General features: G+C 39.9%; 2 protein-coding genes across 7 annotated transcripts in view; one reads left to right on the forward strand and one right to left on the reverse strand.

Annotated features, from left to right (window-relative positions):
* Positions 1-16,899, forward strand: part of pomgnt2 (protein O-linked mannose N-acetylglucosaminyltransferase 2 (beta 1,4-)) — a 38,765-nt gene extending 21,866 nt beyond the window's left edge. The window contains exons 5-6 of one of the 3 annotated variants that reach the window (XR_015087907.1): positions 11,784-11,865; positions 15,371-16,899. The gene's annotated coding sequence lies outside the window, so the exon portion shown is untranslated. Of the gene's footprint in view, positions 1-11,783; positions 11,988-12,284; positions 12,476-15,370 lie in introns of those variants that run through there. The other 2 variants (XR_015087908.1, XR_015087909.1) reach the window with 2 other exon arrangements.
* Positions 16,900-22,891: 5,992 nt separating this feature from the next.
* The window catches only part of ano10a (anoctamin 10a), a 97,430-nt gene continuing 97,059 nt past the window's right edge, over positions 22,892-23,262 (reverse strand). For 3 of the 4 annotated variants that reach the window (XR_015087905.1, XM_086038611.1, XM_086038612.1), the window contains one exon: positions 22,892-23,257. Coding sequence is in view for 2 of the 4 variants with exons in the window: in XM_086038611.1 (XP_085894737.1) it covers positions 23,192-23,257 (66 nt within the window). In the remaining 2 variants the exon portion in view is untranslated. The remainder of the gene's footprint in view (positions 23,258-23,262) is intronic. The other variant, XR_015087902.1, reaches the window with a different exon arrangement.

A 23,262-nucleotide genomic window follows, 5' to 3' on the forward strand; every position in this document is an offset into this window, starting at 1 on the left:
CCCAGCTCTGGTGATTTGTCCCTTCTGTTACAGCTAGAACACTTCATCGAACTATTAAGGTAGCCAAATATTTGAAATATTGAGCTTTGTTGCAAAACAATACTTTGTATTACTTTTGTAGAATACTTTTGAGGATACAATTTGAGTAATCACACAATATTAATATCTGAAAGTAACATGTAAAATAGAATAGAATAGAATTCAACTTTATCTTCATTTCACAACACAGGTTAAGAGCAATGAAATGCAGTTTGCATCCACCTAGAAGTGCTTTAGCAATATCAATATAGTAAATATTAGGGCTGTTCGATTTTGCCTAACAAGAAAATCCCGATTATTTTCTCTCAAACCCGATTTTACGATTATGATTACGACTTCTTTGTAAAATTTAAAAAAAAAAGAAAAATCAAGTATTTTGAATGTCTTTTATTTAAACTTAATTTTTATTTCTTTGAACTCAAAATGCCAGTTAATTTAACTTAATACACACAGAACAATCCATTGGGATTAACAGCATTTTACTTACACAATAGATTTCAGATCTGTTCTTAATCAAACCAATAATGAAAGAAGAAAGTGCATATACCATCTGAAACGAAATCATCAAATTGAGAAAAGGAAGGTAGACAGTCAAATCTGTAAACCAAACAGTCTGTCAGCAAGTCATTTTGCCAACCAGCCAGTGACGAGCATTTCACATTTCTCTCTGATCTTACTTAAACATAAATCAATGATTAGTGCAAAACTGTCACTCAATAATACAATGCACTGTCAAGCTTAAATAGCCTACGTATGCACCGGCCGGCCAGAGGTCCGTTGTAGAGGAGAAAAAAGATTTTACTTGCTCGCGGGTTGTATTGTACATGTGGGGCACACACTCCACTACAGATCTATATTTGCCCAATTTATTAACTAAACGCTCACTTGCCCGAGCAAATAGCAGAATTGCCGGTAGCCATGGATGGTGTTGTAGTTTTTCCGGCATGCACGCTCGTGGGAGGAAGCGGAAATGCAGAGGAAACTACGGTGGCTTCGATACACCAAAAATAAAAAATCGAATGTGCCGATTCGAACGTTTTTAACATCGTTTTATCCAGAAAATTCGTTTTCGGTTAAGAATCGCTTAATCGAACAGCCCTAATAGATATATTACAGAACAGGCGTGCACATAACTGTTACGCAGGTATGCATGCGCAACAGAAATCACTGATGCATATGGTCATTTGTGTCACGACGCGCATTTGCGTACCTGTATACACTAGTGGTGCAGTGCAATGAATCATCTTTGATTGGTAAGGATCGAGCATCGTTTCAGGATTGGCACGATCCGCAGAATGGTTGGTGAAAAAACTGCCCGCGTTCACAATAAGACAACGTGATTAGTCCGTATTCAGCAGAGGAAGTTGAAAACCCTTATGGATCAAGCATGGGAATGTTTCGCAAACATACTCTACGAACGCACTGCCTCAACAAAGGCTAACTTCAAAAATAAAGCTTACCAAATAATACATTGAATCATTAATGCCAATGCCTTAGTGAACTTTTACTTTGAAGTTGGCCCGCGTGATGGCGTAACGGCTAACTTGACTTCCGTTTTCGATCTTTCGGCAGTTTTGATGCTTGCTACCAACACCAACACAACGCTGTCTCGAAATCATATTCAACCGCTAATTTAGGACACGAATGAACCGCTAGTTAATTACGCTGTCATTGTATGATACGGCACAAATCTCCGGCGTCAGTGGCTAGCACAGGGGTGGGCAATTCCGGCCCTCGAGGGCCAGTATCCTACATGTTTCCCTGGTGCATCCCACTTGATTCAAATGATCAGAATCGTTATCCAGCTTCTGCAGACCTTGCTCATTTGAATCATTTGGATCAGGTGTGTTCCAGCAGGGAGAGATGGAAAACAGGCCGGAGGGCCGGAATTGCCCACCCCTGGGCTAGCAGCTGTTATCATCAGCTGATAGTTCAACAGCTGCTGCTTTTTTAAAAAATTTATTTTTCTATATTGTGGACCTAGATTACTTTGTAATGTGCTGTCTATGCTTTAAGAAAGGTGCCTTAAATTGCACTTCAAGTCTTTTCCATTATGAAAAAAATAATTAAAAATAAAACTTTTGTCTTCACTTAATTTATAACATGTTTTCCTAATAATTTTAAGAAAACATTCAGCTCAAAATGTCTGGCAGGATACCTTGAAATGTATACAGTGTACCACTCACAAAATTGTGTTAAATTGTGCTCTTAATATTTGACATTAAGAGATGACTATTTTTTTTATGGGCAAAAGCGTTTTATGAAATAATTCACGAATATGCACAACCACACACATTAAAGTAATCCGGAAAAATGCCCCAAAACGTTGGCAATTGATAGAAATTCTCTGAAGTAAAACGGCTACAAAACAATGCCCTGGGCATGACCGGAAAGGCAGATGCCTTATGACATTTTCGCGGAAATACGTCACATCCACTCCGTGCATATAGTCCATCGCGTGTGTAACGTCAGGCCCCTTTGACCTCAAAACCCATGTGGAATACAGCGCAGCTACGCCACTGGGAGGAGATGCCTGTGTATGTTTCACTGTCCCTGACTGTGACCGTGTCTTTCAGTTGCTCCACTGTTTTGCGTTTGCGCGTCAAGTGTGTGTGTCTGCGTGTGTGTGTGTGGGGGGGATATATATGGAGTAAGATCGCTGTCAAAAAGGCATATCCGTGATTTAAAGATTCGAATCTGTAATAGTAAAAGGCATATATCCATGATTAAAGTTTCGTATCTGTAATAATAATAATTTGTGAGTACAAATAACAATTGTGAGGGTTTGACTTCTTTTCTTGAGAGTACGAATCACAATTGTGAGGGTTTGACTTCTCTTCTTGTGAGTACGAATAAAAACTGAGTGCCATTGTTTTGTGAATACAGCTCTCGCTTCTATGACTACGAATTGCCAGTTTAGGACGAATCACTCTTTTGAGGACGAATCTGCACAACATGCAAATTAGGATGACGTCACGCAGAACACAGGCAGATTCGAAGGGGAGCTAATTGATCCGCGATTCCTCTCCCCGCGCATGCGTAGACAAGAAAACAAAGACGGCGAACGCGAGCGGATCGGACCGCGCTTCCAGCGGCTCTGGAGGCGCATCTTCACAGCAAGTAAAGTCAGCAATGTGTATATCCAATTTATTAATATGTATTTTATAACGTCATTCTGTCTCAAATAATAGCTTTGGACTCTTGCTTATGGCGATAGATTGCAATCTAATGATGCATTTCACTGTTAGCATTAGTACTTGGCTAATGTAGCTCTTTTCAACGTGTCTATGTACCCACAATTTATCACGTCAACAAAAATGTATAGTATGGATATTGTTAATAGCTCTTGCTAATTTGGTTGCTCAGTTTTTATTGATTAATTAAGTATTCTCACAGAACCAAAAAAACAAAAAAGTAGTGTTTAATGCAAAAGAAAAAATGTTGCGAATAATTTCTTGTATAGTGAAGACATATCACAAAGAGCTATTTTGTTATTCTGCGAACTAGTTTAAACTGAAATGTAGGGTCACAAGTGAGGTTTATCCGCTTTAACATCTTACTGAGTGTTGTTGTCGTCCTTACATCTTTTTTGGTTCAAATATGTCATATTCATAAGTACAGTATACCGTGTTTGTAGACACTGAGATAGTGTCTGTTGAGTATATTTTCTATGAGTTGGTAGTGTAATATTTTTGGATATTAATAAATATATGCACACACGTCAGCTTCATCAGAGTTGGCTTTAGTTCAGGTGACTTAACATTAAAACAGGGCCGACTGGGAGTTCACTCTACGTCTCCTCTGTAACTCTGGCATATCCAAACCACCAGCACCTTTATTGGTACCTAGTTGTAGAACAGTTGAGTCTCTATATAACATCTAGTATGCATAATAAGAGCAAATTATGAATCCGCCCCATGGAGCAAACTTGTGATTGTGTATTCCTAGAAAAATATATGAAATATCACTGTGTGTGTTATATACATCAAATTATAGTTTGTCAGTTCACTATAAAAAACGTTGAATTTACTCAATTTTATTTTGACAAGTGGTTGCGTGATATAAAACCATCTGAATCCTATTAATGATCTCTTTTTCTTTTGTAGTTCCTTCATTCTGAGCAAATCAGCCCAGCTGCAGCACTTTGTAAGCCACCTCCGAAGTCCACTGCAGTATCATCAGAACCTCTACCTGTTCAACATACCCATTACGTTTTCTCCGTAAATTATTTTGATAGATACACTATAAATGTCCTGGATGCAACGATTTACTCCAGCTCAGATTCAAGTGTCAAATAGGGCTGTCACAAACAATTATTTTACTAGTCGACTATTCACCAACAGGAGTTGCGATTAGTTGACTAATCGGATCATATGTAATGCGGCATAATCGCACCAGCAAGCTGCTGCTCTTATATGACTGTCAGTAGTTTACAGCTAGATCTCTTTAAGGTATCGTACAAAAGAATAAAAACAAGATAATAGTACATTCAACTTGCACTAAACTGTGCAGGTTGTACCAGCATTCCTGACTTGTTTTTAGTGGAGTACCAGTAATTGAAATTGAATTGTGGCCGTTAATATTTTATTGCTGAATGTTTAGTGCATTTTAAAATGGAATTAAAAAACAATACACTATGCTGAGTTGCACTAATATTATGAAACTGTCAATAAATACTAAAGGAAATACCGGATTTGTAAACATATTTCACCCTTCCTTGGCACCAATCATTTTTTCTCCAGCGGGAGATGTGGCATTTCTGAGAGAAAATTTTGCGCCAAATAATTTGAGAGCGGCTGTTGTTAACGTGGTGTTGCGAATCAATTCTAATATCTTTTATTTGTTTATTTTTTACATCGATGCATATTTATTGCAGTTTAAATTGATTTTGGATGAATCGTTACACTGCGATTGGCTGGCAACCAGTTCAGGGTGTCCCCCGCCTACTGCCCAAAGACAGCTGGGATAGGCTCCAGCACGCCCCGCGACCCTTGTGAGGAGAAGCGGTACAGATAATGGATGGATGGATGGATGAATCGTTACATTCCTAGAAAATGTATCAAACAATGTGTAAATTATTCATGTGTGGTGTCAGAAATCTGATTCCAACTGATCGAAACTGATGTACACAAATACAATTTCACAAATGATAACGTCGATAAATGTATATTGTTAGCTGCATATCGTCGCTGCCATGTGAAAAACATTTATCTCCATTTTATTTCAATTTTATTATTTTTACGTGAATAGTGTTTCCGCTTTACAGACATAACATTAACATGAATATTTAAAAAAAAATCAAAAATTGGACATAAGTATTACAATACTGCTACTGTTCTTCAGGCATGACATGCGCCATCTTGTTGCTACTACTATAAAACAAATAAAATAAATTGCATTGAAACTAATATTTTCAATTTAAATTTGCACAACTGTGTTGGCTTGTGCATGAAACCTTCAAAGTAGATATCCTGACAGTCAATAATATTTTAGCAGTACAGCATTGTAAACTGGGATTTTTGGGGAGTGTAACTCAAAATCCATTAAATACTTGGTTAATGTGTACTGATATATAATGATTCGCTCTTTTTGTTCATATACAATCAAAAATTTGTTAGAATATACAATACAATTTTTGGGAGTTCTGTGAGACTACTTAAATTAATAAAACGGAGCGCCCAATTTAGCAAGCGCTGTTATCAGCATCCATACAATACATACATTTTTGTTAACATGCTGAATTGTGGGTACAAGTGACTAAACTACAGTATGGTGACAGATACGTTGAAACAGGGCTACATTAGACAAGTACTAATGCTAACAGTGAAACGCATTATTAGATTGCAATCTATCGCCGTAAGCCTGAGTCCAAAGCTATTATTTGAGACAGAACGATGTTATGAAATACATATGAATACATTGGATTTACACGTTGCTGACTTTGCCTGTTGTGAAGATGCGTCTCCTGAGCCGCTGGAGCGCCGTCCGATCTACTCGTGTTCACCATCTTTGTTTTCTTATCCACGCATGCGCGGGGAAAGGAATCGCAGATCGATTAGCTCCCCTTTGGACCTGCCTGTGTTCTGTGTGACGTCATCCTAATTTGCATGTTGTGCAGATTCGTCCTTACAAAAGTGATCCGTTGTAAACTGGTAATTTGTGCGTAGTGAAGATTCGTAGTCGTAGAAGTGAGAGTTGTATTCACAAAACAATGGCACTCACAGTTTTTATTCGTACTCTCAAGAAAAGAAGTCAAACCCTCACAATTTTGATTTGTACTCACAAATGATTACTATTACGGATACGAATCTTTAAATCACGGATATGCCTTTTTGACAGCGATCTTAGATATAGGGGCATTATTTTCACACGTTTAATTGTGCATCTTTTCTAAAACATTGTGTCAACATTGACCTCAGTAAAATGTTTATAAATAAATAAACTTTCCAAAGGGCACTTTTTGAGAGAGGGCAGGGCAAGTGCTTCAGCACCACCTGAGGTCAACTGTGCTTGCCACTGGTTGACATGTAAGAGTGATATTCAAAGTAGTACTTTGTATTTAAAGATAATACTTGAAATAATCTAACAAAATCCCTCTGTTGACCTCAGTGAAGCTGAGGTCACCTTAATAACCAAACGAAACAAATATTTAGCCTTCCTCTGTTGACCTCACTGAAGCTGATGTCATCCTTAAAATCTAAACTGTGTTATGCCTAGCAGAATCTGACTCCTCTTCATGCCTTTCCTCTGTGCCTGCCATAGCTTGACAGACCCGGACGTTTCTGTCCTCTGGTTCATTCAAATGTTTGGTGAATGTGAAGAAGCTCCTTTTATAGCATTGTATTTCTACATTTACAGTTGTTCCAAACTTTGTTCCAAAGTTTCAGTGAGGCAACAGTGGAGGCTGTGCGCAGACACTTTGTGGAAAACTTGAAGGGGAAGTCAACCCCTCAAAATCTTTGTAATAATGTTCGATGCACCAGAGGTGGACATTTTGCTAAAAATTCAAAGTCCGTTTATCACCTTCCGCTGTCCGTTTATCCGCCATTTTGTCCGGCTGGAAAAAAAATAGTAACCGCCTATGGGCCGGTCCGCCTATGATTTTAAATGGGCTTCCGTTAGCGTTTACGACTACAAACTGCGACCAACTACCCGTATCTGACCTCTTGTCGGTCATCACCAACGAGCCTGGCGCTGTGTTTTTGGTTTCGTAGATGTGACATCAAAAGACGTCATTTCCTTCTGAATGGACAGTATTTGGCTAACTACTGCTGCCTAAAGGCTTGGCATGCTTGCAAATGCGTTTGAAAACGCACTTCCGCGGTGTAGTGTAGCTGCATTTTTAACAAACAAGGACGTGTAGTCCAACACAGAGTGGGGCAGAAATATTCTGTGGTTTAAAAAAAGCCCAGTTACGTGTAGACAAGGTCTTAATCAGCTGACTAATTTACTATTTAAACCCGCTTACCTTATGGGCACCCACTTCTGGGTTAACGGTTTGACGAACCGCTTGCCATCACACGTTCTATGTGTGTAACGAGACAAAGTGAGCGAGCCGAGAGTTGTAATGTGCACTGCGTTTTACAAATATCCAGCCATTCGTCCTCCGTTATTTGCAATTTCAAGTCTTTTTCCCACTTTTCCTTGATGTAAAATGATGAATGCTCCCTATATGACATCAAACATCTGTACATATCTGAGATTGCTTTACAATTTCTGCCCTCATTAGCCTTCTTAAAAACCTAGATGATTTTAGTAACTGTTTTGTTTAACAACGGTCATTGTTTATATATCAATGCAGCAAATGTGAGAGAGGTCAGTCGCTGAACGGATGGGTGGAGACGCCCGGTCCACGGTCAAAGTTGCGTTTGATCGCGGCGCTTTGGACCCATTAAACTTCACCAAAGAGACTGATTACTGACCCACAAGCATAACCCGTTGTGACATACATTCATCTTGTTCACTACCTCATTTTCCACCCATTTACTTTTCCACTCATTCTGTGAATTGAAGGACTTCCAAAATTATAAAAGTATGGAGGCATATTTGTGTCCGGCTGCATTCGTGAGGTGAGTGTTTCCAATTTCTACCATAGAGAGCGGAAGGCTGTGAGAGCAAAAGTGCTTCATTCACATAGACTCTCGGAGCGGGCTGTGATGAGTCATGGGGAAGAAAATCCCTTTTGGTAAAAAATCCTGTACACTAACTCAAGACTGACCAGACATTATTAACATTAATGTTATTTCAAGATATAAGATATGATACTCCATACGTGCTCGACATTAAATAACTTTTCTGGTAAGATAATTTTGAAATCGACAAACCCAGCTTAAAAGAGTCGTATGTGGGGAAAAAATGTATGTTTATGCATTGCAGTAGCTACTACCCACAATGGCTCGTAGTTCGCTAACCAGATACAGTATAGCTATTTCAATGTAAAAGTGAGTATTTCTGTCGCGATACCGTGAGCGACACTCAAACGAATGTGTATGTTTTCCGAGAGGTCCCTGAAATGCACATGAATGCGATTGGCTGATGTTACGTCTGTTCTGTTGTTTCGATGTGAAATGCTATTGTTGATTTAGTACAGTTGGCAGCACGTCATGTGTTAGATTGGCTGACTTTACCATAAAACAAGACAGCATATGTAGAATGTAGTAGAACAGTAGATGATGGAGTCTGGTGGATATTAGCTGACGAACTGGAGCAGCAGCCGGCAGTGAAATGACGAAAAAGTACTGTTTATTTTCTCAGCAATGTTGCTGCAGTGTTAAAAGGCAGTCTTAGGAAAGAATCTGCTCAGGTACATACATGTACACTTGCAGTTCATAATCGTTCTGTAAATGCAGTAAATATAAAAGTTTTCAACATAGATAGGTGCGGCTTGTATAAGTTTTTTGCAAATTTTCGAAAAAAAAAAAGCGTGGTTGCGGCTTATATAACCGCAAAATACGGTATAGCCCGGAAAATACGGTAATCGATCTACGACCATTTTGGTGAGTTTAAAGTTATCTTACTGTAACTTTTTTGTAATGCTACATGTGTGGATGTTAGCTAAATGTTACCATCGTAGCTCGGTGGAAATGATGTGTACTAAGCGCACAATTTTATTAATTTGATGTATAGGGATACATTTATTTGCGTTACGCGACGGAGACAACTTTGATTCCGACTTATACTCCAGTGCGACATATATGTTTTTTTCCTCCTTATTATGCATTTTATGGCTGGTGCGACTTGTACTCCGGAGCGACGTACGGAGAATATGGTACATTATTGAGGCTCAACAAGTCAGAAGATAGATGGACTTTGTTGAAGATTTTTACAATCTGCAATGACCCATAGTTTGAAGAATGTTGGCCATTTTGCAAGAAATTTACCAGACACTTCCTCACAAAAAAGCATTGTGAAGTTCTGTTCAACCTAAGAAACATTCAATGGCAAAAAAAAGCACAAGAGCAAGTAAGAGCAACAACAAATATAGCAATTAATGTATCAAAGTTTCCTTCAGTTTACTTTCATTCTTATCAAGCCTGGTGTATCCAGGAACCTTGGAAAATTGTCAAGACCAGTGGAAGCGGTGCCTGGGTCTTGAACAACTTTCAAGAGCACTGTCTGTGCTCAAATGTTGCCTTCATTTTGGCTTCAACCAGGGTCGTTTCTGTTGAGTGCTTCATCAGTGACATTGTTTCCTTGCAGTCATCACCAGACAACTGCCTCACACTTTCACACGGGCTGTGATGAGTCATGGGTCCATCTTATTGAAAAGTGCGTTGAGATATATTGACCTCCTGAGGAGAGTTGCGCTCAACAGTTTTCAATCTCCAAGCAAGGTAACAAAACCTCTCTGGTAATCATAGAAATGTTCCTGTGGATTACAGTAAATATATAAAGTTAATATGGAACATTATTTGGAGAACACACAGTTCTTGTGAAGTGTGGCATGCAGTGAACCTTAAAACTGAAACATGTAGGGCAACACAAGACTTGTGTTAGTGATAAAAAAAAATCCAATGACTCAATTTGGAATAAAGTATGGGCCAGTTTAGAGCAAAGTATGGCTGGTGGACAGTTCAGTTCAATTATGTGTGAACCAAGGGTTATAGTAGTTCAGAATAATTTTTAATAAGTTTTTATTTTCATTTAATGTTTACCTTTTCAACATTCCAATTGGTTTCATTTGGTTCTACTGCTAGTTTCGTTTGAAGGCTTCTTCAGTTTTACCCTCTCCAGGCTTGACTGTGCTGTCCATGTACATGGTACATGTGGCACAGGTGGTACAGGTGGTGGCAAAATCCCCAACCAAACAAACACTTTTTTTTTGTTTTTTCTGAAGTTGTACACTCTACAATTTTTTAACAATTTCCCTCCTTTTTCGACAAAGATCTGTTGTCTAGTTTTCGTGGAGTTTTTTAAATATTTATTTTAGTTTTAGTAATTTGTATGAACTATAATGACCTTTTTGACGTTCAATTTATCCATTCTTTGTGCCAGTCCTTTATATGAAAGCCTCCAAGTAGAAGTAGAGTGAAAGGAGACAAAAAAGCCGAGCCAACTAAGTCAATTAGTCAAATATAGTAGCATTGCAATAGCTTGGGATGTAAGAAAATCTGAATTTATGATGGAGTACATACTGTATATACTTGCATAACCAGTCTTGGAATATGGGTCCTTCAATTTTGGGAACAGTGTTATAATCCCAAGTGCATAGGTGTTACGGACATAATTGGCGGGAATCCTCCTGATGACAGAGAGGCACATCATTCATGATTTTTTTTTTTTTTACTTTTAATGGATTACACGTTTTAATAAATAAATGTGTATACACATGTTTTTAATAAAACATGGCCGCAACATTCGTCTTGGTTCCATACACTCTTTTTCTCCTTCCCATCCTGCTGCTGCTTCTACTACAGATAGTAGGCTACTTTAGCATAGACAGCCCCCTTTTTTTTTTTTCAATCAGAATAAACCGAAAATTTAAAAAAAAAAAAATGTATACACAAATCAACTAATGGTTCAGTTTGCCCGGTGTTTGAACAGTGTGTGTGGATCTTGTGAGCATAGTTGATTGATCGCTTTGCTCCACACTCTCCTTTACAAGTGATGTTGGTTCAGGTGTTGTTTTGTTATTATCCTCACACTGTCCATCCTGTGAGCTTGTGTACTCTTGTGTACGCAACAAACTTCTTCTGTTTCTCCTTAGTATCAGTCCATCTTCAGTTTTCACGTTGTATGATCTCGGGTTAACTTCATCCAAAACAGTTGCTTTCTTTGTCCAGATGCTTCCATTTTAAGGGGTTCCATTTGTGCCAAAAATATGTTATGTCATGAAACGTGTCTATGTTATATGTTGTGTCGATGTATGTGTCTATGTAGACGTCTATGATACGTGTCTGTTATGTCGATGATAAGTGTTTGTTAGATGTCCATGTTAAGTGTTTGTTAGACGTCCATGTTAACTGTTTGTCAGACGTCCATATTAAGTGTTTGTTAAACATCCATGTTAATTGTTTGTTAGACATTCATGATGTGTCCGTGTAATGTGTCGATGACTATTAGCACAATTAGCACGCCTCCGTAGCCCAAATTCCTTACGAGATGGAAGTAGCTTCGATGGGTGGATCGTTTGAGTTCTACAAATGCTTGAAAATGTTTCCTGGATTGAACCATTTAGCCATTTTTAGCAAAGGCTAATCATGATTTTTACGATTTCCCTCTGACCCGGATGTTGTTGTCCGCAGGGCGAATATTACAGAACGCGAGAGGGGGAGAAGAGCGACAAGAGAGAGTGATGATATTAAAGAAGAAACGATCTGGTCAAGGGTAAATTGATTTTATTTGTGTTTAAATATGATAACACTTGAGTTGTGAAATGCCTATTTAAAATGTTCTTTAGCATCACGTATACCAGCTTGCATTAAAACCACTGCTCGTGCACATATACATACAGTATTTGCGTGTCAGCGTTGTTTTTGGCAGGCAGTTAGTCTTAATCTTTTGGGCAAAAATCCTTATTAGTTTTAGTCATTCATTCATTCATTATCCATACCGCTTATCCTCACAAGGGTCGCGGGCGTGCTGGAGCCTATCCCAGCTGTTTTTGGGCAGTAGGCGGGGGACACCCTGAATTGGTTGCCAGCCAATCGCAGGGCAGGGGACAAACATCCGCACTCACAATCACACCTAGGGGCAATTTAGACAGTCCAATCAACTTACCATGCATGTTTTTTGGAATGTGGGAGGAAACCGGAGTACCCGGAGGAAACCCACGCAGGCACGGGGAGAACATGCAAACTCCACACAGGGAGGCCGGAGCCAGGATCGAACCCACGACCTCTGAACTGTGAGGCGGACATGCTAACCAGCCGACCACCGTGCCGCCCTAGTTTTAGTCACATTTTAGTCATTCCTATTCTTGGTAGTTTTAGTCAACAAACATTTCCCAAAATGTTTTAGTCTAGACACATATTCAAGAAGGTTTTGTCTAGTCAATTTAAGTTGAAAATAGACATATGAATATATATATATATATATATATATATATATATATATATATATATATATATATATATATATATATTATTACAGAAGAATCGAAGAAGTCTGAATGTGTATATGTACAGTATACACAGTTTTAAACTTTTTGAGGACTTGTTGTAGTTGATCTTTTGTCTTTTCTGCAACTTTCTCATTTTGTCTGTCACTTTATTCTGATTCTTGGTTGTACTATAAGGAAGAGTGGTCAGAAGTTGCCTTCCCATTCCGTTGCCTTCCGTTCTGCTGGAGATTTACCATGCTCTAATGGTGAACCTCTGTAGCGAAGAAGTGCCAAGTAAGGATCTGCCTTACTGTCTTGTGCCTTTTTCAGTAACTGTTTCACAATGTGTACCCCTTTTTCTGCTTTCCCATTTGAATGAGGATACAGAGGGCTAGAAGTCACATGTTTAAAGTCATATCCTTGAGCATTTCCCATTTAACAGTGTCGTTACTTTTTGCAAACAAGTGTCTTTTTGTGTCTCAGCTGCAATTTGCTTTGATTTCATGTCTGACATAGGAAGGGACTTAGTGACCAGGTTTACATGTACATTACATCTGTTTCTGTGAGGCTTTGTTCTTTGTTTTGTGTTGTAGCCCTTGAGAGAGCATCTGCCAACACGATGATTTTACCTGGCGTGTAGATCAAGTTGAAGTCATAACATTGTAGTTTCATCATGAGCCTTTGAATACGTGGAGACATTTCACTCAGGTTTTTCCTTATGATGGCTATCAATAGCCAGTTGGTCTGTTTCTGCCACAAATGTTGGTAACCCATAAACATAGCTATGCAACTTTTTAAATCCATACATTAGTCCTAAAGTCTCTTTTTCCATTTGGCATAAGGACATTCTGATGCCGTCATTGTTCTTCAAGCGTAGGCCACTGGCCTCCAGCTGTCTCCATAAGCCTGCAATAACACGGCTCCGATCACATCCTTTGATGAATCTGAGGATATTTTGTTTTTTCTCTGTGGATCAAAATATGCCAAGACTGGCTCAGTTGTCAGTGTCTTTTTCAGTTGTTGCCATTCATTTTCCAGTTTGTCACTCCATTTGTACTCACATCCATTATGAAGAAGTTGTCGTAGGTGCACTGTTTTCAAAGATAAGTTTGGAATACATTTTCCGATAAAGTTGATAAAGTACTCTCAGAACACCCTTTTTGTCCTCAGGACGTGGCATCTCCCAGTATAGCCCTTATTTTGTCCTTGTCTGGCTCAATACCACCCGCTGTCAGCTTGTCTCCAAGAAAGGTGATTTCCGACACTCCGAACTGACATTTAGTCACGTGTGTTGTCCGACACCTCTTGCAGCCGCCAGAGAGTGAGGTAAGCCCTCGTGGAACAAGCCTCAATGTTCAGCGAACAAAAAGTTCCAGCGAGGCTGACTCCACAACCAAATGTGTCCGCATACCTCGTCGGCTGTTTACGTTCCAAATTGGACCACGTGTTGTCGGTCAAAAAACTGTGGCCATTCCTCATCCAAATAAACGTGCACGTCTACTCATTTCCATTTCAGTCTCTGTAAATATCCTGACTGGTGTTTAATGCCTCACCCATCCTAACCGTGATCAGCAAAGAAGCAGTGTTTTTTTTGTTTTGTTTTTTAAGCAAAGCAGTGTGCGCTCATCCCAGCATACATCTATGTAGCTCTGCTCACTTCTAAAACACTTCTGCTCGGTTACCTAAAACGGCGACCGATCGCCACCAAAATGCAAATGCACATTACTACTCTTGTCCACTTCAACCTGTGAAAGTATAAAAGTGTTTTGCACAATAGTTTGGATTTATAGACATAAAACGTGATCTCATCATGATCACCTCAATAGGAAACGCATAGGTGATGGGACCTTGGATTCAATCACAGAAATGGAAATCGCAAGCCAGAAGTTCATTGTGGCAGAAATTGACATATGGCAAGCCAGACACTTTCCAAGTTGCGAACGATGCCGAGTTGGTCCGGGTGCAAGACTAGAAGATTCAGCCCGGCTTCCGGCTGTGTGTATTTTGTCTTTTAATGTGCACAAATAAAAAGTTGCAATGTATATATATTTTTTTCCTCCAAACCTAACTTCACGCTGCTGTAATTAAAAAGCAGCTTTATTTATATAGCACATTTAATACACAAGGTAACATGATGTGTTTTGCACGGAAGTAAATTTGCTCTAAATTCAAGTGATTCACACTTCAGGCATGTGTAGCGAGAGTGAGAGCGAGCAGAGCTGCCGCTTCACTTGTGTTTATAAAACGTAAATGGGCTCATAGTAATTTTACGAGTAGTTGTGAGTTATTTATTTACTAAGATATTTACTGTATTACAATTTTGCTAACGTCTGTAGCCTTAACTTACCTTCGCTCACTGGACCGTTTGCAATATTTTCTCCTCTTTCGGTGCGTGTGAGTCTTGAGATGCAGTGCTCTTGCTCAACTCTCGAAGCAACAAGAAGCTTTGACTGCTGATTGGCTGTTACCCACTGCATGAGCAACCAATCAGAGGGTGCTGTGGGCGGGTCAATGCTAGAGAGAGTCACAGGCAGCCACAGGGATAGCAGACAGAGACGTGCGCTGTGGCTATCAGAGCCAAAATAACTCAGTTTTTAATTGATCGCATATCAGCCATCAAATTAATAAAAAAGGCCAATGCCAAATATCGGCCTAGATAATCGGCTCGGCTGGTAATCGATCTACCTCTAGTTTACATAAGCATTAAAGCAGCACTGGGCAATAAATCGACCTTAATATGGATGGAAGGGAGAGCATCCTCACCTACTGTCTGTGCACATGGTTTTCCAGCTGCACAGTGGCAAACAGGAAGGAACTCCAGAGGGTCACCAAAACGGCTGAGAAGGTCATTGGGTGCCCGCTGCCGACATTAGAAGACCTTCACAGGTCTTACTGCCTCAGGAGAGCCAGGGCCATCTTGAATGACCCCTACCACCCGGACCATTTGCTGTTTGTGTTACTTCCGTCGGGCAGACGGTAAAGGTCCATAAAAACGAGAACAAATAGACTGAAAAACAGCTTTTTTCCAACTGCGTTAAGAGCCCTAAACAATCACTCTGTGTAACACGTGAAATATGCTAATGCAACAAGCTCCAGTTTTCAATATGCAGTAACCTCACAACATGCAATATTCAACTCAGTTGAACTTAATATCTGCTCAATCTGTGTTCTGTAATGTGCATATGTGTATGTATACAGATGTGTATATGTTTTTAGTCTTTGCACTGAAAGGGCCTGCACTTTACTTTCCGTTGCACTTGTTGTAATGACAATAAATTTGAATCTGAAATTTGAATCTGAATATTTTTTTCTCACACCTCTTTTAATGAAACATTGACTTACAAGTATGGTAGTTGAATGGGACTTCATGCCCTGGGAGGGTCTGTATCGTTTTTACTGGCACTAAGCAACTTTGAGGAGGATAGGGTCAACCCTGGCACACAAAAAAAAAATACAAATGTCCTAAATTGCTTTACAGCATACTCACTTCATCCTTTTGCTATAAGGGCGGCTCAGGATTTCACGACACTACGCACTGGCACGCATGGGAAATGTGGTTGACTTTTGTCAAAACACTACCGCTTTTGTCCACATGGCGCCGCCATAATTAACAAAAACTGACAAGTGACACAGTGTTGCTTTAAGCAACAATACTTTCACTCTGATTTTCATGTTGACATTTTAATATCCATCCATCCATCCATTATCTCCCGCTTATCCGAAGTCGGGTCGCGGAGGCAGCAGCTTCAGCAGGGAAGCCCAGACTTCCCTCTCCCCAGCAACATCCTCCAGCTCTTCCGGAAGGATCCCAAGGCGTTCCCAGGCAAGCCGGGAGACATAGTCTCTCCAGCGTGTTCTGGGTCGTCCTCGGGGTCTCCTGCCGGTGGGACATGCCCGGAACACCTCACCAGGGAGGCGTCCAGGAGGCATCCTAATCAGATGCCCGAGCCACCTCAACTGGCTCCTCTCGACGCGGAGGAGCAGCGGCTCGACTCTGAGTCCCTCCCGGATGGCCGAACTTCTCACCCTATCTCTAAGGGAGAGCCCAGACACCCTGCGAAGGAAACCCATTTCGGCCGCTTGTATCCGAGATCTTGTTCTTTCGGTCATGACCCACAGCTCATGACCATAGGTGAGAGTAGGAACGTAGATCGACCGGTAAATTGAGAGCTTCGCCTTTCGGCTAAGCTCCTTCTTCACCACGACAGACCGATACAGGGTCCGCATCACAGCAGACGCTGCACCGATCCGCCTGTCGATCTCCCGTTCCATCTTACCCTCACTCGTGAACAAGACCCCAAGATACTTGAACTCCTCCACTTGGGGCAGAATCTCATCCCCGACCTGGAGAGGGCACGCCACCCTTTTCCGACTGAGGACCATGGTCTCAGATTTGGAGGTGCTGATCTTCATTCCGACCGTTTCACACTCGGCTGCGAACCGCTCCAGCGAGAGTTGGAGATCGCGGCTTGAAGAAGCCAACAGTACTACATCATCTGCAAAAAGCAGAGATGCAATACTGAGGCCACCAAACCGGACCCCCTCGACACCTCGGCTGCGCCTAGAAATTCTGTCCATAAAGGTTATGAACAGAATCGGTGACAAAGGGCAGCCTTGGCGGAGTCCAACGCCCACAGGAAACGAATCCGACTTACTGCCGGCAATTCGGACCAAACTCTGGCATCGGTGGTACAGGGACCGGACAGCCCTCAATATTTTAATATTGATTGTATATTTTAAAGTTAACCAATATTACGTCAATATTACGTTCAAACGTCATTTAATGATTCTCTACCTGCAATTTCATGTTGATGTAGGGTGTCAGTAATGAGTAGGGAAGTAACACACCTCCCACTGACGTGTCAATGGTCATTTGCATAATTTACCAAGAACTATGAGTTGGGGTGGAAATGCAAACCACCTTACAGGAACTTGTGTTGTCAGGAACTTATATTACCTGGAACTAAATGTTCCTGGGCTTGTTGGTGGAAAAGGGGCTAATATTTTACAGGTCTCGAGGCCATAAGTCCAATTAGCAATTTACAAAACAACTACTTACTCAATGCGTGTTTGTTTTATCTTTCAAGAAGGTATCCAATGTAAATAAAGTCTCACACAAGTCGATTGAAGTCTGTTTTCTTTTCCATCTCTAAAGTTCAGGAATCATACAATGATCAGATCTTGGCAGCTTTTCCATCCTCGTGCGAGGCCAGAAAAGGCACGGTCTAACATGCAGCCCTCACATTTATACGGTCTTCAAAATCCAAACATAATGTGGGCTGGTCTCCTCCCTGGCTGGCCCTGCATATGTGGCTGATCCTCTCCAGCTTGGTCAGATCAGGGCACACTGACTAACACTTTTAACTGACTAACAGTGTCCGTAAATGTGTAATTGCCATATTGTTTTTTGGTTAACCTCTTGGCTAATATGGAGCCATTCATATAGATTTCGATCCTTCAACAGTTTAAGTCTGAAGACTGCTGAAGTACTGTGAATATATTTCTGCAAAAAGCCAGTGATCTTATCTGATCATGACTGTGATAATGTTTTTCTTTCTTATTTGTAATATGTATATTGTTTCTGTTGTTTTGTATTCTTGTATTTTAAAATATTTTATGTAGCAATATTTTGTCAATATTGCAGTTTATAATGTACTGCATATTTTTTTCAAGCATATTTCTACTTTTTTTTTTTCAAGGTTTTCATATATTTTTCCAAATATTTGTCTTGTACTTTTGTCAATTTCTTTTGCTGTAACATTTTTCTTCCATTATATATTATTGTATTTTATCTAACATGTTTATATTCCCCCTAGATCTTTATAGTAATAATCAGAGCTGGGCACTTGACCATTTTTTGCCGGTCCGGCCGCAACCCTCCACCCTTGACTTGAGTACCCTTCCGGCCGCGACCTACCTTGAATTTTGTTTGAATTAAAACATCTGAAAGGTCAATGTTTGATTAATGTTGATTAACTGCTTGATTAAGCGATTTTAAACCGTAACCGAATTTTCTGGATAAAACGATGTAAAAACGTTCAAATCGGCACGTTCGATTTTGTTATTTTTGGTGTATCTAAGTGTAGCCCAGTTGTAATTTCTGTATTGCGTTCTGTTTGTACATTCTCTTAGTATTTGTACTTTCTGTTACTCCTCTTCGTATTAAGATCTCTGTTTTCCGGTGGTTACTTCCGTGTTTGTCATGCGGTCACGTGAGTAGCGCGATCAATCCAATTGCTTAAATGCAGAAGCGATTGTCCGCTGGCCGAGGAGAAAGTGATACATGTCGGGTGATTGTTTGCTGCAGGAGCTGACTATCTGAGCCGACTGCAGAGTGAGTGAGGAAGTGAAGTGGAGCGTATGCTCAATTGACCGGATTGGCCAGGTCGATGAGCTAGGAGCCCAGGATTGAAACTTGGAAATTGCCTAGAATAGTACTGAACCATTCTGAATCATCCCTCCTCTGGTCGGGCTGATAGGAGGCTGCATTTTAGCCAGCTGATCCCCTTCATTGAACAATCGGAACAACACTAATAAAAACCAAGGAGCCGAGACAATGTGGGAGAAAAAAGAACAGAGAAACCTGGACTGGACAAAAGCATGAGGGAGCAACTTACTAGAGGAAAGTGAACTTTTGAATTTAGAGAACAGACCTTAGTTGGAACTTTTTGTAATTTATTAAAACCTAAGTTGATACCTTTGCCAACTTGACTTTTTCCATGTACTGGCACGTGACAAAGATAATAAACATTGATTTTGTTGAAACTCAATGGACCCTTCGTGCTGTCACTATATATATATATATATATATATATATATATGCTTCTTCTGCTACTGTGTGTGTGTGTGTTATTTTTTTTTTTTATTATTACTGTTCTACACACTCATGAACCATACAAAAATGTAACTTTTTTTTCTTACTATGTTTGTGTCCTTGTTGTCCAAGTGTTATTTTATTACGAAAAGTTTGTCCTATGTCCTAAATGCACTTTTTTAGTCAATCCCTTATTGTTTCATCCATCCTCTCCACCAATCCAACGCTTTGAGGGTGGTAAGCACAACGATTCTTCAGATCAATGTGAACCATCACTCCTATCTTTTTCACAATTTCTGTCGCAAAACGGGTACCATTATCACTGAATTTTCTTTCAGAAATATCATGTCTAGTGATGATATTCTTGCAAAGTGCCTTTGCCACCGTCAACACGTCTGGATGTTTGGTAGGGAATATCTCTGTACATCTTGAAAAAGCATCTATGATGACGAAAACAATATTTTCCCCCTCACTTTGATTTAATTCAAAGAAGACCATATGAACAATTTGAAATGGTTATTGTGGTGTAGGGAAACATATGTATAGATTTCTTGGTAAAATAGGTCTGCTGTTTGGTCATACACATCTTTGCACCATTTTTTTTCTCCAAAGTTCTTGTTGAGAGCTCAGGACTTTGTTGTTGCATGTCATTCACAGTATGCCTTTGTGTTTGTGCATTTTTATGTATTTTACTGCTAACATCTGTCCTGTAGCTGTGTCTTTAGTTGTCTTATCTGAAAATGTGTTCCCATGGGACACGATGTCTGTGCCTGATATGTGTGTTGCGCACTTGCAGACGGCTAGAGTTTGCCAATTGTATTGCGTCTAATATCTTTGATAAGAGTTCTGCATGAAAAACTGGCTTGCCTGTTGACGTGATCATGACTCTGTTCTTCCAATACCATGCAAATACTGTGGCAAACGCAAAAGCTGGAGTTGCCTCTGCCAACTTGTGGCAATCATGTTTTGCTCCATCCTCAGTAAGTGGTAACAATGTGGCTGGGTTAAATGTTGTGAATCCCTTTAGTTAGATGTGGTCGCAATAACAGCGTGGCCCTTACATGTTAAAGTGATAAAAATATCATGGTCGTTTGCTAAAACAATGCAGAGACTGCATGTAGTGCACAAGATTAAGGGATGGAACAAAAACCATGGTTGCACTTGTTTGTACAGCAGTGGATGCTGCAATAACTGCTCTTACACAGTGCTAAAACCTGTTTTATTTCACAAAAGAACCTTTCTGCTTCATCAGTCCAGCTTTGTTTGATGTTTTGAAGCCAGGAGAATTTCATTTTTTCCTATTCTCTACTACAATTATTCCACCTGCACTAAGATTATGTCCTAAATATTGGTGTATTGTAAGGGGAATCATTGCATTCCACTATTACACCTGCTTTTATCAAATCCTCTATTACAGGTCCTATTCCCTCGTATGCATCTGGTTTCAATGGATACTGACGCACACAAGGTCTTCTGAGTATAACTTCTGTTTTGTAATATCCCTTTCTCCTCCCCCGGTAGTAGCAACTTATGGGGAGGCTGGCTCTGCCAGTGCAAATAGACAAATAGCAAATTATTTGCACTTGCGCAATCTAAAAAAGTGTCATTTTGTACATTTCTATTTCCTCACTGTAGTCAAGGCCTTCTCCTGTCTGATCCAATCTGTTTGAACAATGGCCCCAAAGTCACCCTATTCTAAGTCATTACTCTGACAGAGCAGAACATGTGGAACCAGCCACTCTCTATAAAAGTGTGTTAGTTCATCTGATAACTTAACACTGGCTGCTACAGTTGAAACTCCATCTGAGTACAGATAATCAACTGTAATGGTTGTCGGGGTCGCTTGTGATAGTTTGGTCTCATAATTTTCCTCTGATCCCTGTGTGTTATTATACCACATTGTTATGTGTAATGAGTCAGTATTCATTTTACTTTGTCTATATCATTCGTAGTTTATTTTTTTCTCTTTGTCAGCCAATGTTGTAATAATGATTTAACTGACCATTAAAGCAGTGTTCAGTTATCCATGTGTCTAAATATTGGATCTTATCAGGGTCCTATATTTAAAAAAACTTCCAGTCCTTACACTGCATCCTGGGCTTAATGCTATTAACTATTTTCCCCAGTTTATAGAGAATTTAGTCCAGTTTGTTAACACCTAGGGTGTTCTAAGAACTGTTTTCTTATCAGTAGGACAGCAATTCAAATTTTCTATTGTGGTAATTCTCACTTCAATCTTTTCAGGTGGGGAATTCTTGCTTCTGCATCCACACCAGTCTGCTGTTTACAATCCTACTACATTATATGGAATAAAATACCTAGTGGAATTTTAATTCCCAATCACTTTGTTCACTCACACACTTCACACAGGGGTTTCACAAACGATTCACGCACACACACACAGAATTTAAGTGTACACAGGACTCTGCCATTCTTTTCTCATTTTTCCGTTAGTTCTTATTTTATCCTGCAGGTTTATTTTTTGTGTTAAGATGGCCAGCAAAGTTATATTTTGTTAACCAAAGGTTTGTGTTTTATTTTGAAAGGACAATGCCGCTCCACAAATTTCCAGTCTTTACATGTAAGGTGTTGTTTAGGATAATTTATATCACCTATTTTACTGTTAGTTTTCCCCATTCTTTTGTTGTAGAATCAGTTTTATGACACCTACGGAGTCCTACAATTTACTTTTACCTTAAAACAGGGTGACAACCAACACAGTGTGAGGCAATCCTCAAGCTTCTACCACAAGTGGCAGAGGATTCTTGCCTAATGCGTCCACACAAAGTTGTCATCCTTTTTATTCCCACTCACAGTTTGCACAGTCACACTTTTAGCAGCATTTTATCACAGAGATTAGTATGTACAGGACATCATCTTCCCGTCAACCTTCATTTCCCAGAAGCGGAGCCAAGGACCAGTCCCGGAAAGTGTTGTGGCCACGGTCTTTACCTGGAGGTTGACTCAGCTGCTAGAAACTTCAGACATATAGGGATCCGGCTCAAAGGACCAATATAATGTCAGGTTCACACCAAGTGAGACATTAGTAAACAACGCAAAAAATGAGGAGAGAAGACACAACACAATATTGTCATTTTACTTATGCGAGGAGAGCGAAGGGAACTGTACCATAACAGTTCCTCGCAACACTGATCAGCCCCTCTGCTGCCTCTCTTTTTATTTTCTTAGGAGTCCCTGATTACAACCCTGATTACAAGGGTGTTCTAACTCTAAGGGTTAGGAGGGGCGAAAGCAGCTGGAACATTCTGAGCTTGTTTTGTCAGTGTCTGTGTGTGTGAGTCGTGTGTTATGCAAGGCACACAAAGCAAGCTTGGCCTAGATTAGTACAAGGCTAAAGATGAACATCTATTCCTACAAGGCTAGATTAGGACAAGGATAAGGCTAAAAATATATTCCTACAAGTCTAACAAGGTTTAACAAGGCTAATCATCAAACCTCTATCCTGCAAAATACAAACGTGAGACAAAAGGCAATCATCATAACATACGAATCTTTATTCTTACGCCACTAATAAGAATACTGAAAGTCTTAGGTGCTAAGCAGTAATTACAATAAGATGTCTGCTTTCTTTCAGACCAGTGCAAAGTGAAGCTCAGAAGATGAAAAGAAAATGTGGATATTCACTTGTGTTGACCAAGCATCCGCCCCCCTGCCCCATTACTATTTCAAGCCTTCATTACAGCAATTTATTTTACACAGCAGCATGGTGTAATTACACGTACTTCATACATAGTTAAGAGATTTAAAGACATCTGAACTTGTTTCCACATGCATCATTATGCATTTGTTCCGCTCTCTTCTTCACGGGCAACTCTTCTTAGCACTGGGAGTTCAGACGTTTTCTGAA

The sequence above is a fragment of the Filicampus tigris genome, chromosome 8, assembly GCF_054856515.1.
Source record: "Filicampus tigris isolate MCC_2025a chromosome 8, RoL_Ftig_1.0, whole genome shotgun sequence".
Taxonomy (NCBI): Eukaryota; Metazoa; Chordata; class Actinopteri; order Syngnathiformes; family Syngnathidae; genus Filicampus; species Filicampus tigris.